Source organism: Pristiophorus japonicus, chromosome 17, assembly GCF_044704955.1.
Source record: "Pristiophorus japonicus isolate sPriJap1 chromosome 17, sPriJap1.hap1, whole genome shotgun sequence".
Taxonomy (NCBI): Eukaryota; Metazoa; Chordata; class Chondrichthyes; family Pristiophoridae; genus Pristiophorus; species Pristiophorus japonicus.
This window is the reverse complement of record NC_091993.1, coordinates 94,040,179-94,054,371: the sequence shown is the minus strand read 5'-3', so window position 1 is coordinate 94,054,371 and position 14,193 is coordinate 94,040,179. Positions and strand designations below refer to the sequence as shown.

Here is a 14,193-nt window from a genome sequence, read left to right as displayed (position 1 = left end):
CGCGGCGGCAGAGGAGGCAATTCAGGTCTCACCATTGGAAAAATGGCTTCTGTCATCCCAAGTTCACCTGCCATCTATTACGTCAGAATGGGTATGGTTTATACTGTCTCACTTTGGTCCACAGAATCTGACCACCATTAGCCCCAACACCAGCAGTATCAGGCACAGCAGCAGCACCAATAACAACTCCGCAATCAACTGATGCTGCACTGGACAGAGTGCATCAGCGCCCGGTCACATTGCTGCCCGGGTCGCCAGGGATGGCCTCACCATGGCCAGATTTACTTCACCACGCTGTACAACCTGGCAGCCACATGATGGGCCAGGTTTACAGCACCCCACACCAACACCATAAAGCATGCTTACAATGCCCAAGTTATTCCTTTCACACTCATCAGCATTGTGGAGGAGGGGGGGGGGGGGGCATTACCGTTATGTCTCCCCATTGTACTTTCTAAATGAATATCAGTTTTCATTAGGTTCAATCCTCAAAAAGCTTTTGTTAAAGTATGTTTATCTCTTTTTTCTGACAGTACCAGTAGTTACATTAAACACTCAGGCACTACCTTTAATATTTTTGTTATTAGGACAATGCATCAAAGCTTTTACTTGCACTTATGGAGAGTCGGCATGACACTGAGAATGCAGAAAGGATCCTCTTCAACATGAGGCCCAAGGAATTGGTGAGAGTGTTAAATTGTTAATGAAAATATTTTATTTATGGTTAAAAATGTTGAACTCAAGCATATCACTTTGCGAGGGTTCACCACTGAGCTGTACCTAAATGTAGCTGAAATGGGTCAGCTGAACATCTGAATTAAAAACAGAAAAGCTGGAAACACTCAGGTGGTCAGGCAGCATCTGTGGAGAGAGGAAGGTCGGGTTAGCGTTTCAGGTCCATTGTCAGAACCTTGATGTCTGATCAAAGGTCATCGAACTGAAAAGTTAACCCTGCCTTCCTCTCTGCACAGATGCTGCTTGGCCACCTGAGTGTTTCCAGCATTTTCTATTTTTATTTTGGATTTCTAGCACCTTCACGAATCTGCTATAATGTAACATTTGCAATGGAAAATAGGTCATTACAAGAAGTTTTTATGCAAACTCATCATCAGCAGTCCCTCGAATCGAGGATGACTTGCTTCAACGTCAAAAAGTTCACAGGTGTTTCAATGAAGGACCTAAAATTCCAGGTCCGAACTAAATCTTGAATTGTGGAAGATGCCTGTGCTTGGATTTTTTTAACGTGCGGTGCCCGTTGCACACCAGCCACCACACGGGCTTGACAGAGCTAGGTCTTGACTCAGTAGCAAGGATTAACCAAGACGACTGGAGACCAGCTCTGCTGCACGGACCTAGTGCGCTCACATATCGCAGTGTGGGCTGGCCCGTGCTGCCATGCAGACTATAGTAGTACTGAAGACAAGAAGGAACTTGTATTTATGTAGCTTTTCACATCCTCAGGACAACCCAAAACACTTAACACTCAATTAAATACATTTTAAAGTGTAGTCATGGTTGTATAGGCAAACACAGCAGTCAATATTGCACATAAAACGACCCACTAACAAATGAGTATAAATGGTGTGGGAGGAATGTTGTTCAGGACACTGAACATAATCTTTTTCATATATTGCCATGAGATCTTTAACATCCATCTGACCAGGCAGGTGGGGTGCAGTTTAATATTTCATTCAAAAGATGCAGAACTGATTGTAAGGACAGACTAGATTATGTGCTTAAATCAGGACATTCTGACTCAGAGGCAAGAATACTAATGCACCAACATTTTTAGATGCAAAGCACCTCATAAATCCTAAAAATGTGGAATTTTGAATAAGTATAATAATTTGCTTGATGCAAGAACTCACATAACTTGTGTAATTTACTTCTATTAAATTAGCCCAGTAAAAAGAATCCTACTGTTTTTAGAGAACATTTCAAGAACAACAGCATGACAAACTCTCTAGTCTAATAGTTTAAATTAAAAGTATATTTTGATTGGGATCTACTTAATGAGGGGGACGGGGGTAGTGTAGCATAGAATTGCAGTTGACAATGACTTTACCAGAAATAATACAGCATTTGCTGTTTCAATTATTGGCTCGTGCTATCACTTCATTCTTATGAGAAAAGAAATGTATGAAAGAGATAAAAGTGGCACATGCTGACATATTCTGATGTAACATTTCTGTCCTAAGTATTTATATACACCCACCTCTTGAATTATGCCCTTTAAGGTTGGTGTTATAAATAAGGCCTACTACCAAGAGGAAGAATGTGAGAATTCAGAAGTTTCCCCAAGAGATGTGGGGCACAACATTTATATTTTAGCCTTACAGGTAATGTTGTTTCTATTTATGTCTTTGAATATTACTTTTTACTTTCCTGTTCTCTTCTCTTCACGAGTCTGTGGCTTTCTCTTAAAGCAGAGAAAGGAGTGAGGAGGCAACATGACCCTCACAGCTGTGATATGGTGTGTTTCAAGGATCAATGGGAGGAGGTCGATCATAGATCACCAGCTGTTTTTAATGGAAGATCAGATTATTCAAATGGCCAATGACGAAACTCCTAGGATCACCACATATGTTCCGATTGAACTGCTATGTTCATTCATTCAAGTGGCTGTAGTATTTGCAGTAGTCTTAAGGTTCTGTGAAATGTGTAGCTGCAAAAATGTGGAGCTCCATACAGCTTCAGAATTAAGGCGGCAGGTGGGGACCACATCGCTATTGAGTACAGGCAGCAGAACCTCAAAATAATTACAGTATACCTAATACCAGGTAATGCGTGAGATGAACATTGTTGGTTAATAGGCCTTTGTTTCATCTGCTAACTTCCCGTGTCTGTTTTTCTGTGAGATTAGTGTTTGATGACAACAGGACTTTTCTAACTCTGACACACATTGTTGTGTATGTATATACCCTGTACACTCAATGTACAGTTACATAAGACCATTGAATGTATCTTCACACTGTATACAATATGCCTGTACCACCAGAGGGTGCAACTGGTGGAGACCTTGAGGTCACCTGCACACTGCAGGTAACCAAGTATAAAAGGGAGCTCACCTCACTGTAACCTCATTCAGGAGCTGCAATAAATGGACTAAGGTCACAACAGTTCAAGTGCAATACCTTACTTCGCGGAGTCATTACTAGAATGCTTACAGACACAACACACATGGGCTGCACTGCCGGCTTCTTCCAGCTCTTCCCACTGTAGACGCTGGATGGCATATATAGTGTGGCAGTGCCACTACTTCATCACAAATAACGGCATGGGTGAGATCAAATATTTTCTAAAGCTTGTACTGTCTATTCCAGTTGTCACGTCACAACAAACCACTGCAGCAGATTCTGAAGCCAGTCAAACGGATACAAGAGGAGGTGGAAGAAGGTATTTCAATGGTGAGCCAAAAAAATGTTAATGAACAGGATTTATTACACACTATTTTTGACTAAGTATATGCCCCAAGTATATGCATTTCCCATAGTGTTCATTCAGAATTTAGGTTAATTAGGCAACATGCATTGCCAGCTTAAGAGTTGTACTTCCTGAGATCGGATGTAGATTGCCCTTTTTGGCACTTCGTGGAATCCATTTCCAATTAGAGGTCCCTCGAATACACTGGGTACTAGGCAGAATTTTTCCGTGTGTGTGTTGGGTGGGATACTTGGAGGTGATTTAACTCTTTTAATTTTAATTGAGAGACTACCCATTTAGCTCCATTATTAATGACCTATGAACAATATTATATTCTCAGCAATTGCACCTTTCAAAGTTGTACTTTTAATTTTGTTAGTGGGTTTTCAATGATCGAGGAAAACAAGCATTCACCCATTTTTCATTCAAAGATGAATTTTGGCACCTTGGTAATCAGTGGCAGGAACGTTATTGTCCAGCAGAATGCTTATTATCTTAGTATAACCGCAAAAGCAACAATATGCATTTTTATACTGCCTTTAACATTGAAAATCATCACAAAAGCACTTTGCAGAGGCATAACCAGAAATAAATGGATGTGGTGCCAAACAAGGTCAAAGTGATAGGTTTTAAAGAGGGTCTCAAAGGAGATGGCGAGGTGGAGACACACTCAACGACACATAAGGGCATAACATGTCACCTGAAATTTGGTGCCTCCAGCAGAGTGATGCCTCCTTAACAATGCACCTGCATGCCAATCTTGGGCATGAGTTCAAATTCCCCAGGTGTGTGAAAAAGTGAGAGTAATTCAAATAATTGTACAAAATGCTCAAAGATCAGTTTCTTATAATCTAACGTTTTCAAATTTTGGTCTTGCATAGCCATCCCAGGTATTTCTTTGCATGTAACATGCACCAAAGAAATATAAGTTGAGTTGTTGATTATGAACAACAATGCCAGGTTTTGATATTGAACCCTCAAATTGTTCCAAGTGAGTCCAAAGCTATCATAGCCATAAAATTCTGACGATAATTTGGTATTTTATTGATATTTATCGTTATAAAGCTTACAACTCTAAGGGGGCAAAATTGCTCTTTTTTATAGCCCCATTACCGCCTCCGGTGGGCGCTAATGGGCCGCAACGAGGGGAAGGGGAAAATAGAAGATAAAAAGGCTTGGTGGGGGGGGGCCGACATCATCGCTGTGCGTGCCGATCCATCACCACCCCGCACTGAACCTGTTGCGCCCCGCGGGGGAAACTGCCCTGCGGGCCGCGAGGATGACGCCGGCTGATGTCGCGAAGCTGCCGGACAACCACCTCCGGGGCTCTGCTTAAAGGGGAGGCCGTTTGTGCTGTTTTTGATATTTTTCTGTTGGCCAAATCTTCTGTCGGTCCAACAATGGTGGCCCTTGCCTCCGTTTTGGGTGCCAGGCTGTTGGCGTTCCCGGTGGCCCGGTGGCGGCTGTCTAAGGGACCGCCTCCAAACTGGGCGCGACGCAATTTCACCCCTTAAAAGTATTCCTTGGCTTATATTGCCAAGATAACGTGTCCCCCTCTTTTAATGTGTTGTGTTGTACTGAGTGGTGCCTTAAATTGAACACAGGAAGTTACTAAACCTGCACCAACTTGTGACAGCATCCATGAAGCATTCAATTGAAACTGGGGAAATGGCATTCATTTCAGAAGCAGCCTATTCATTATCATAATTTGGAAGTCTAACTATTTAATTTAATGAATGCCTTTGTTAGCAGAAGGTATATAGTAATTAAGTAAATCCCGACTGCAGAATTGCTGGTTTTCCATGGCAGTAAATTTACTCAAAGTAAATTGTCACCGAAACCAACCGTAATTCTGAGGCAGTAATATGCTTCTGATATACAAAATAACTTCTTCTTCGATAGAATTCCTCTTCTGAGGATAGCAGGAATAGAAATGTAGCTCCCAATTTTGTTGTAAGTGTTTCCCAGCTGTCTGTGTTTTGGTTACGCTACGTACCATAAGCACCTCGGGACGTTTTCCTACGTTAAGGATGTTATGCAAATGTAAGTTATTGTTGTTGCTGGATGTTATCAACTTATTGTGTGTCCGTCATCTTTAACTACGAGCATCTTGGTTTAAAAAAGCTTCTCTTGTGTAAGAGTTTTCATCTAATTCAGTTTATAGGATGCATAATTTAATGAGGTGAGGTACACATAACCAGTTTTTACAGTAGCCCTGTTCTAAAAATTAATTACCAAAAAAAAATAAATGAAGCAATATGTACGCAGAAAGACAGGACTAAAAATACTCAGATTTTGCTTCAGAATATCAAATAAACAGCAGCAATAATCCTCTGGCTGGTGATTTAACGCATTTTCTGACGTTTTTCCAGCTTATGCTGAACAACATGCAAATGCTGAAAACGGGTCATCAGGAGAAACAAGAGGAGGAAGACCCTTTGACATACTATTCGAACCACACCGCACAAATAGAGGTAGTGTCTTAACAAATACGTCTTCAGTTTGTGGGCCTGGCGATGTGCTACTTCCAGATGAGCAGTGCCACCAAGACTAATCAGCACCTTTTTGCTGGCACAAGTCCCTGAACAAAGTACAAAAACATAGTCTATATCAGTAGGAACCATATGAAGTGTACATTATAGCAAAAACTGTTTTACAACTGGGTGTCTTATATGGTTGCCTGTTAATGAAGGAACGCTAAACAACCTGAATCATTTCAGAGGCTGTTAGGCAGTGTACAGAGCTGCTGTACTTCATTAATGCCCCTAGGTTCACCATATCATTTCAACATCAAAAATAAAGGAATGTTCATCACAAAACATTTTTCAGTTTATGCAAATAAAAGCCAATGTAACAAAATGGTTTGGAGTTCCTCATATCTGCATAGAAAACAAAATTCCCAACACCCATTGGAATCCTTAAGTTTATTTTCTACCTTACAATAGTGACTGTACTTCATAAAGTGCTTCATTGACTGTAAAGCATTTGGGACGTCTGGTGGTCGTGAAAAGCGCTGTATAAATTAAAGTCTTTCTTTTATATCTCTAATTCCATTCATGTTTTAAAAAATATTGCAGTATATATAATTCTATAGCAAGCTGTTCCTTGTCTTTTAATCTATTTAAGATGATCTATCCCAGTATGAAACCCATTGGGATGTTGATTGTAGATAAGATAAAACCAAATACGAAGCAATAGTGGAAGTTTAAAAACTCGCACACTCGGGGTTTGGCCAACTCAACATCTCGGAGTATGAGCATTTATCATACATTAATGCCTCTTTCTTGGCCAATCAGATCACTTGATTATAATAATCTATAGTAATAAATCTACACATCTTTGGCACCTCCCAGAGTCTTCCTTTAGAGCAACCCGAACAGGTCTCTCAGTGCAGGCAACAGGCAGAAAATATAAAATGGTGAGAAAACAAAATTCCCAACACCTATCTGAATCCCTAGGTATGCTATTACTTGGTAACTCATTCTAACATGTGTGTTATCTGATGTGTAATCACGCCCAGATTTCTATTGATCCGGAATTTGAGGTCAGCGGTGAAGCAACGGTGCTCATTGCTGACCTCGAAGAAAGCTGCCCACAAAAATCTAGCGATCACTATGACGTGGATTTCACTTTTCCTGGCATTAGTTTTAATCTGACGGCAAATCAAACGAATCTCCAGCACCAGCAATAGTGATGTCATCAAGCAGGCTAAGCAGCCAATCACATTGAAGAATTCTCACAGACCAAAAGAATATAGCACTTTTCACGACCACCGGACGTCTCGAAGCACTTTACAGCCAATGACGTACTCTTGAAGCGTAGTCACTGTTGTAATGTAGGAAACACAGCAGCCAATTTGCGCACAGCAAGCTCCCACAAACAGCAATGTGATAATGGCCAGATAATCTTTTTCTTATGTTGATTGAGGAATAAATATTGGCCAGGACACCAGGAGAACTCCTGAGACAACAGATGGGGCCTGGGTTTAACACCTCATCCGAAAGATGGCACCTCCAACAGTGCAGCACTCCCTTGGATGAGGAGTGTCAACCTAGGTTTTTGTGTTCAAGTTCCTGTAGTGGGACTTGAACACAGAACCTTCTGACTCAGAGGTGAGAGTGCTACGCACTGAGCCACAGCTGACAGCAAACCAGGAAGTAAAATGCAGATTTATTTGATCAATTTTACAGAGAGCGAAATAAAGATTGGGGTATACACATAGGTTAAGGTAGAAGCTAAATATCATAAACTTTTAATAAAAATTATTATATTAAAAGCCATGTAATTCTTATCATATTCATGGAAAACCTTGGCATTCAACAAATATAAAATTAGTTCTTGAGGGCCAGAACGGTTGTTCGGCAGTCAATATGCCGTTAAAAACCCAGTGACATCTCTTTCAACAAGGCTGAACTTTTTCGGGGGGTGGGGACTGGGAGGTGGTATCGGTTTAACAGCGTTATTCCAGCATAATATGGGAAGTTTCCGTCGGGCTCTGGGAGTTCTGCAGCACAGCCTGTGGAGGAGCAGGGAATGGCTGACAGCAACTTCTAGGTTTCTGCGGTTATCCGTGCATGTACTGACTCCAGACGTTGCTGTCAATTTCAGAGGAGTAATGACGGTGAACGCTGGCAGTTTCGCCATCATTACCAGCGCTAAATCTCGGCCATTATTTACTAGCTAGTGCAATGCGAAGTACTTCAGGAAAAACTGAGCTGGACACATTGGAGTGGCTGGAATCATATACTGTAACACAAACTGGCAGAACTGATAGCAGATATGGCAGGATGGTCATGTTTTTCACTGCTGGACCTGCAAATGATTCAACAAGTTAGAGAGTCGTGGATCAACGGAGGCTCCTTGGTGGCCACAAGTTACTGAATCACAGCACACCCAGTGAATATTTACACTCCGATTTAATCATTTTAAATATTTGAAGTGTAAAAGCAATGTTTCAAAGTTGTGTTTATTTGCAGGAGCTTATTTTTATGTATCCTCAAGATTAATAAATACTGGAGGCCATGCAGCTATTAAGGATGCGTGATGACTGCATTTCCCAAATGTGTTTGTGCTCACCAGATTATACGGAATGACCGAAATATGGAGCAGATCGTATTCCCCGTGCCAAGTATTTGTGAATACATAACAACTGAGTCAAAGCACAGAGTGCTGAACTCTACAGAACAGGATGAGCAAGGCAGCAAAGTCAGTGACTTCTTTGAAAAGACCAATTTTTTATACAACGAAATGATTTGGCAAAAAAAGCTCAGAAGTAAGACCATTTTGAAAGATTTTCTTTGTTTCAGAGTCAGTTCCAAGATTCATTGTTGTCTGGAATTTGTGTTGGGAACAATAGAATTTGCTGCATAGAGATACTGGACTAATCCACAGTATAGAAAAAGGCAGCAATGATACTATTGTACTTTTACAATTGTTTCGGAAGAGAAGAGGCACACTGAAAAGGTTCCAAAATCGAGAGATTATAATTTAAAAATTAGGTGCTTAGAATTCAGAAAGGACTATTTCACAATACTGTTGGCCATGCAGCTATTAAGGATGTACAAATGGATTTAATTTCCTCATTATGTATTTGTTGTACAATAGTTAAGGCATTCGTGGTAGTTCCTGTCTGCATATTTTAATGCAGATGTTAGCACATTTATTTTAAGGTAGTACAGGAATTTATGTGAATGCATTTACCAGTGTGTTAAAAATAATGCACAAAGAAAATTAAATCCAAAAAGTTAGTCAACCAAATAGTATAAAGTATGAAGGGAAATTGTCTCTAGGAAATGACATAAATGAAATGACTGGAACAATAATGTTGAAACAGAACTTGTTCTTAAGGAAAAATCATAGAATCATAGAATGGTTACAGCACAGAAGGAGGCAATTTGGCCCATCGAGCCCGTGCCAGCTCTCTGCAAGAGCACTCCAGCTAGTCCCACTCTCCCACCCTTTCCCTGTAGCCCTGCATTTATTTTTCCTTCAGTTACTTTTCCAATTCCATTTTGAAAGCCACAATTGAATCTGCCTCCATCACCCTTCCAGGCAGTATATTCCAGATCCTAACCACTCATTGCGTCAAAAAGTTTTTCCTAATGTCGCCTTTGGTTATTCTTCCAATCACCTGAAATCTATGTCCTTTGGTTCTCGACCCATCCACCAATGGGAACAGTTTCACTCTATCTACTCTGTCTAGACCCCTCATGATTTTGAACACCTCTATCAAATCTCCGCTCAACCTTCTCTGTTCTAAGGAGAACAACCCCAGATACTCCAATCTATCCATATAACTGAAGTCCTTTATCTCTGGAACCATTCTTGTAAATCTTTTCTGCACCCTCTCTGAGGTCTTCACATCCTTCCCAAAGTGCGGTGCCCAGAATTGGACATAATACTCCAGTTGAGGCTGAACCAGTGTTTTATACAGGTTCATCATAACTCTCTTACTTTTGTACTCTATGCCTCCATGAAGCCCAGGAGCCCGTATGCATTTCTAACCGCTTTCTCAATCTGCCCTGCCACCTTCAATGATTTGTGCACATATACCCCCAGGTCTCTCTGTTCATGCACCCATTTTAGAATTGAACACTTTCGTTTATATTGCCTCTTCTCGTTCTTCCTACCAAAATGTATCACTTCGCACTTTTCTGCATTAAATTTAATCTGCCACTTGTCCGCCCATTCCACCAGCCTGCCTATGTCCTCTTGTAGTCTATCACTATCCTCCTCACTGTTCACTATACTTCCAAGTTTTGTGTCATCTGCAAATTTTGAAATTGTGCCCTGTACACCCAGGTCTAATTCATTAATATATATCAAGAAAATCAGTCGGTCCTAGTACCAACCCCTGGGGAACATCACTGTATACCTTCTTCCAGTCTGATAAACAGCTGTTCACCAATGTCACTTAACCAATTTCATATCTATGCTGCCACTGTCCCTTTTATTCCATGGTCTTCAACTTTGCTGGCAAGCACTTTATCAAATGCCTTTTGAAAGTCCATGTACACCACGTCAACTATCAATCAATTTGATCACAGATTCTTTCAGAATAATTTTATTTTGGAGAGTTTATTCAATTATTTGGCTTGTACTAATATTTGAAGCTAATATAATTACATATTTTTCAAGTAAATCCCTCCCTCCTAGAATACATTATCTATTTTGTATTATTTTCAAAGTAAAAGCTTTGCAGTTTATTCAAGCTGTGCTATTAAAAATTAATCTAAAGTATGACTTGTATTCAATCATGTTGTACTGATGTAGAAAGATCCCATTGACAAGTGGAAGGATACTCGGATAGAGGATAATTGGGTTGGGGTTTCAAATCATTCCAAAATGTAGTGTGTTAAACAATTGTACACTGTAGTACTGTTCGTATTTTCACTAAAGTGAACATTCATCTTTGGAGCGATGCTGCCACCAATAAACAGAGAACAAGTCTCTTTCCTTCACCCCAAATGTTCTCATCCTTTTCATGAAGGTAGTGACATGCTAGAATATGGTTCCACAGGTACAAACTCTGTACCAAGTAGCCCTTCTTCACAAGTGAGCCCCCACAGACAGTGTTCACAGACTAATCTCCATGATTGGCATCAGAGCTGAGCCCCATCTTGTTTATTAATGTTCACACATACACACATACATACACACACTCTTAGTACTTTTCAGCATGGTTTGCTGGATAACAATTAGAAATGGAAGCCTTGCTGATTTTCCCTCCGTAGCCTGGGGGCATGGATACAAGTTGTGTGTGTTCCTCCTCCTCCCCTCCCCCAATATCTCTGACATTTTGCTCACATAGCACGGATCAAGGATTGAACTGGGAGCATGAGGGTTAATTCAGCAATTCTGTGATCCTTGATTCCCAACAGATAGTCAATGTTTCAGCGTACAAGTTGGATAATGAGAGCTTACTGTGTTGCATCTCTGTCTCTGATCTAATCTCTTTTAGAGCATGGCTTCCCCACTGGGATTAAGAAGTTAGCTGCAGTGTATTTATTCACCTGAGCCTTCAGGATAATCTTAATTGTCGTTATAGTATTCCACTTCCTACTTGTAAGTTATTGCCGAATGGGCATGTAAATTGCAAATTAATTTTAATATAGATGTGTGAGGTGGTACATTTTGGTAGGAGGAATAAAGTGGCCAACTACTCTTTGGAAAGTAAGAGTCTAAATGGGACAGAAGCGCAAAAGTTTCTCTGGGTACAGATGTCATTAAAAGTAGCAACGCAGTTTAAAGCCATAAAAAGTGCAAACAAAGCACCGGACTTCATTTCTAGACGAATAGAATTGAAAAGCAGAGAAGTTATGTAAAACTTATATAGAGCGTTGGTTAGACCATACTTAACTGTGAATAGTTCTGGTCTCCATTTTACTAGAAAGCTATGGAAGCACTGGAGAAGGTGCAAAAAAGATTTACAAGAATGATACCAGAACTGAGAGGGTCCAATTATCAGTAAAGCCTGAACAGGCTGGGGCTCTTTTCTCTTTAAAAAAAGAGAAGACTGAGGGGTGACCTGATGGAGGTCTTTAAAATTATGAAAGGGTTCAATAGGGTAGTTGTAGAGAAGATGTTTCCACTTGTGGGAGAGCCCAAAACTAGGGGCCATAAATATAAGATAGTCACTAATAAATCCAATAGGAATTCAGGAGAAGCTTCTTTATTAAATGGAGGGATTGAGGCAAATAGCATAGATGCATTTAAGAGGAAGCTGGATAAGTCCATGAGGGAGATAGGAATAGACGGATATGTTGATCGGGCAGGATGAAGTAAATAGATGGAAGGAGGCTCGAGTGCAGCATAAACGCTGAATGGCTTGTTTCTGTGCTGTAAATTCTATGTATGGAATTCTATTGTGTGATGGGAATTCAAGAGGGTTCAGGAGAAATCTTGGTAATCACTCAAATTGAATTTTAATAGAGCATTGAAGCAGTAAATCTTTGTGCACTCATTGATTAGATGGAATTATCTCTAGCAAGTTTTATTTATAGGTTGCAAGATTTCGTAAGTATTGTCCCTGTTTTGTTGCTAGGCATGCCGCTGCTGTACTGGTTCTCCAGGAGGATGTCACTGTGGGGCAGCATCTCCTTCAACCTGGCTGTGTTTATCAATCTGGTCATTGCATTCTTCTATCCATATGGAGAAGCCACTTCAATGGGTAGGCAATCCTGGATTATTTCAATGTTTAAAATGTCCACCTACATAGATTACGAATGACTGTAAATAATTAGGTTAGCATTTAATCAAGGACTTTATCTGACTTAAATTTTGAAAGGCAAAGTCCAAATACTTTGTCATCTGAATAAAGAGATTAAATTATGTAATTTCACTTGTTAGTTACTCTCTCATGTTTATTCTAATATGTATTTCCTATGGTGTGCCTTGATAAAGTCCAAACAGCGCTAATAACAGTACTGTCTATTCTTTAACTCTAAACCACAGGTGTCTCTGGTAATGAGATTCTGCGCTGAGAGGGTTGTCCTAGCAGGAGCGATTGAGTAGATTAGGCCACTCTCTGGAGTTTAGAGGAATGAGAGATGATCTCATTGAAACATATACAATTCTGAGGGGTTTGACAGGGTAGATGCTGAGAGGTTGTTTCCCCTGGTTGGATAATCTAGATCTAGGGGACATAGTCTCAGGAGAAGGGGTTGGTCATTTAAGACTGAGGTGAGGAAGAATTTCTTCACTCAGAGGAATGTGAATCTTTGGAATTCTCTACTCCAAAGGGCTGTGGTTGCTAAATCATTGAGTATATTCAAGGCTGAGATAGATAGATTTTTGGACTCTAGGGGAATCAAGGAATATGGAGATCGGGTGGGAAAGTGAAGTTGATATCGAAGATCAGCCATAATCTTATTGAATGGCGGAGCAGGCTTGAGGGGCCGTATGGCCTACTCCTGCTCCTAATTCTTATGAGATACTTAAGTGAAGGAACCTGATCCATAACCTAGGATACCACAAAGGTTGAAAAGAAAAAAGGCAAGTAGAGAAAACAATAAATAATGGTTAAATGTCATCAAGCTTTGGTTTTATAAATCTGAGAGAAGAGTTTCCACCGCTTTGATAACCAAATTTGATTTGGAACTGCAGCCATGTAAGGTGCAGTTCTCTGCTGCAGAGATTGTATTGCCAGTATCCTGCAGGCATAATCTGAAGGCACACCTCAATGACTAGAAAGAAGGTTATAAGATGTTTTGTTATTCAATTAAAAAGAATACCTTGGGTCAAGAAACATTCTGTTCTCTATTTTTCTTCTTACAGGAGCCCTGGATTCATCCTTTCTGTCACTTATTTTTTGGGGTGTAATATGTTTCTCAGTAGTCTCTCTGCTTTCCAAGCGATATGGCCTCAGGCCATTAATAATAGCACTGATAATTCGATCTATATATTATATTGGAATAGGCCACACATTGTTAACACTGGGATTACTTAATGTAAGTATGAAGCTGATTAATTGCAAACTTTTATGTTGAATTATGCAAAACATATGCTCACTTGCTTTACATAGGATTACATAGGATATACAGCACAGAAACAGGCCATTCGGCATGCCGACATTTATGCTCAACTTGTGCCTCCTCCAGTCTTTCCTCATCTGACTCTATTAGCATAACACTCTATACCCTTCTCCCTCATATGTTTATCTAACTGCCCCTTAAATGCAGCTATACTATTCGCTTCAACCACTCCCCGTGGTCGTGAGTTCCACATTCTCACCACTCTCTGGCTAAAGAAGTTTATTCTGAATTCCCTATT

The 14,193-nt window shown here is 40.3% G+C and overlaps 1 protein-coding gene across 4 annotated transcripts in view; it reads left to right on the top strand.

The window, feature by feature from the left end:
- Positions 1 to 14,193, top strand: part of itpr3 (inositol 1,4,5-trisphosphate receptor, type 3) — a 341,844-nt gene that overhangs the window by 298,171 nt on the left and 29,480 nt on the right. For 3 of the 4 annotated variants that reach the window (XM_070858941.1, XM_070858940.1, XM_070858943.1), the window contains 7 exons: positions 588 to 683; positions 2,238 to 2,339; positions 3,324 to 3,407; positions 5,796 to 5,897; positions 8,503 to 8,695; positions 12,467 to 12,592; positions 13,699 to 13,871. In XM_070858941.1, coding sequence (XP_070715042.1) covers positions 588 to 683; positions 2,238 to 2,339; positions 3,324 to 3,407; positions 5,796 to 5,897; positions 8,503 to 8,695; positions 12,467 to 12,592; positions 13,699 to 13,871 — 876 coding nt within the window. The remainder of the gene's footprint in view (positions 1 to 587; positions 684 to 2,237; positions 2,340 to 3,323; positions 3,408 to 5,795; positions 5,898 to 8,502; positions 8,696 to 12,466; positions 12,593 to 13,698; positions 13,872 to 14,193) is intronic. The other variant, XM_070858942.1, reaches the window with a different exon arrangement.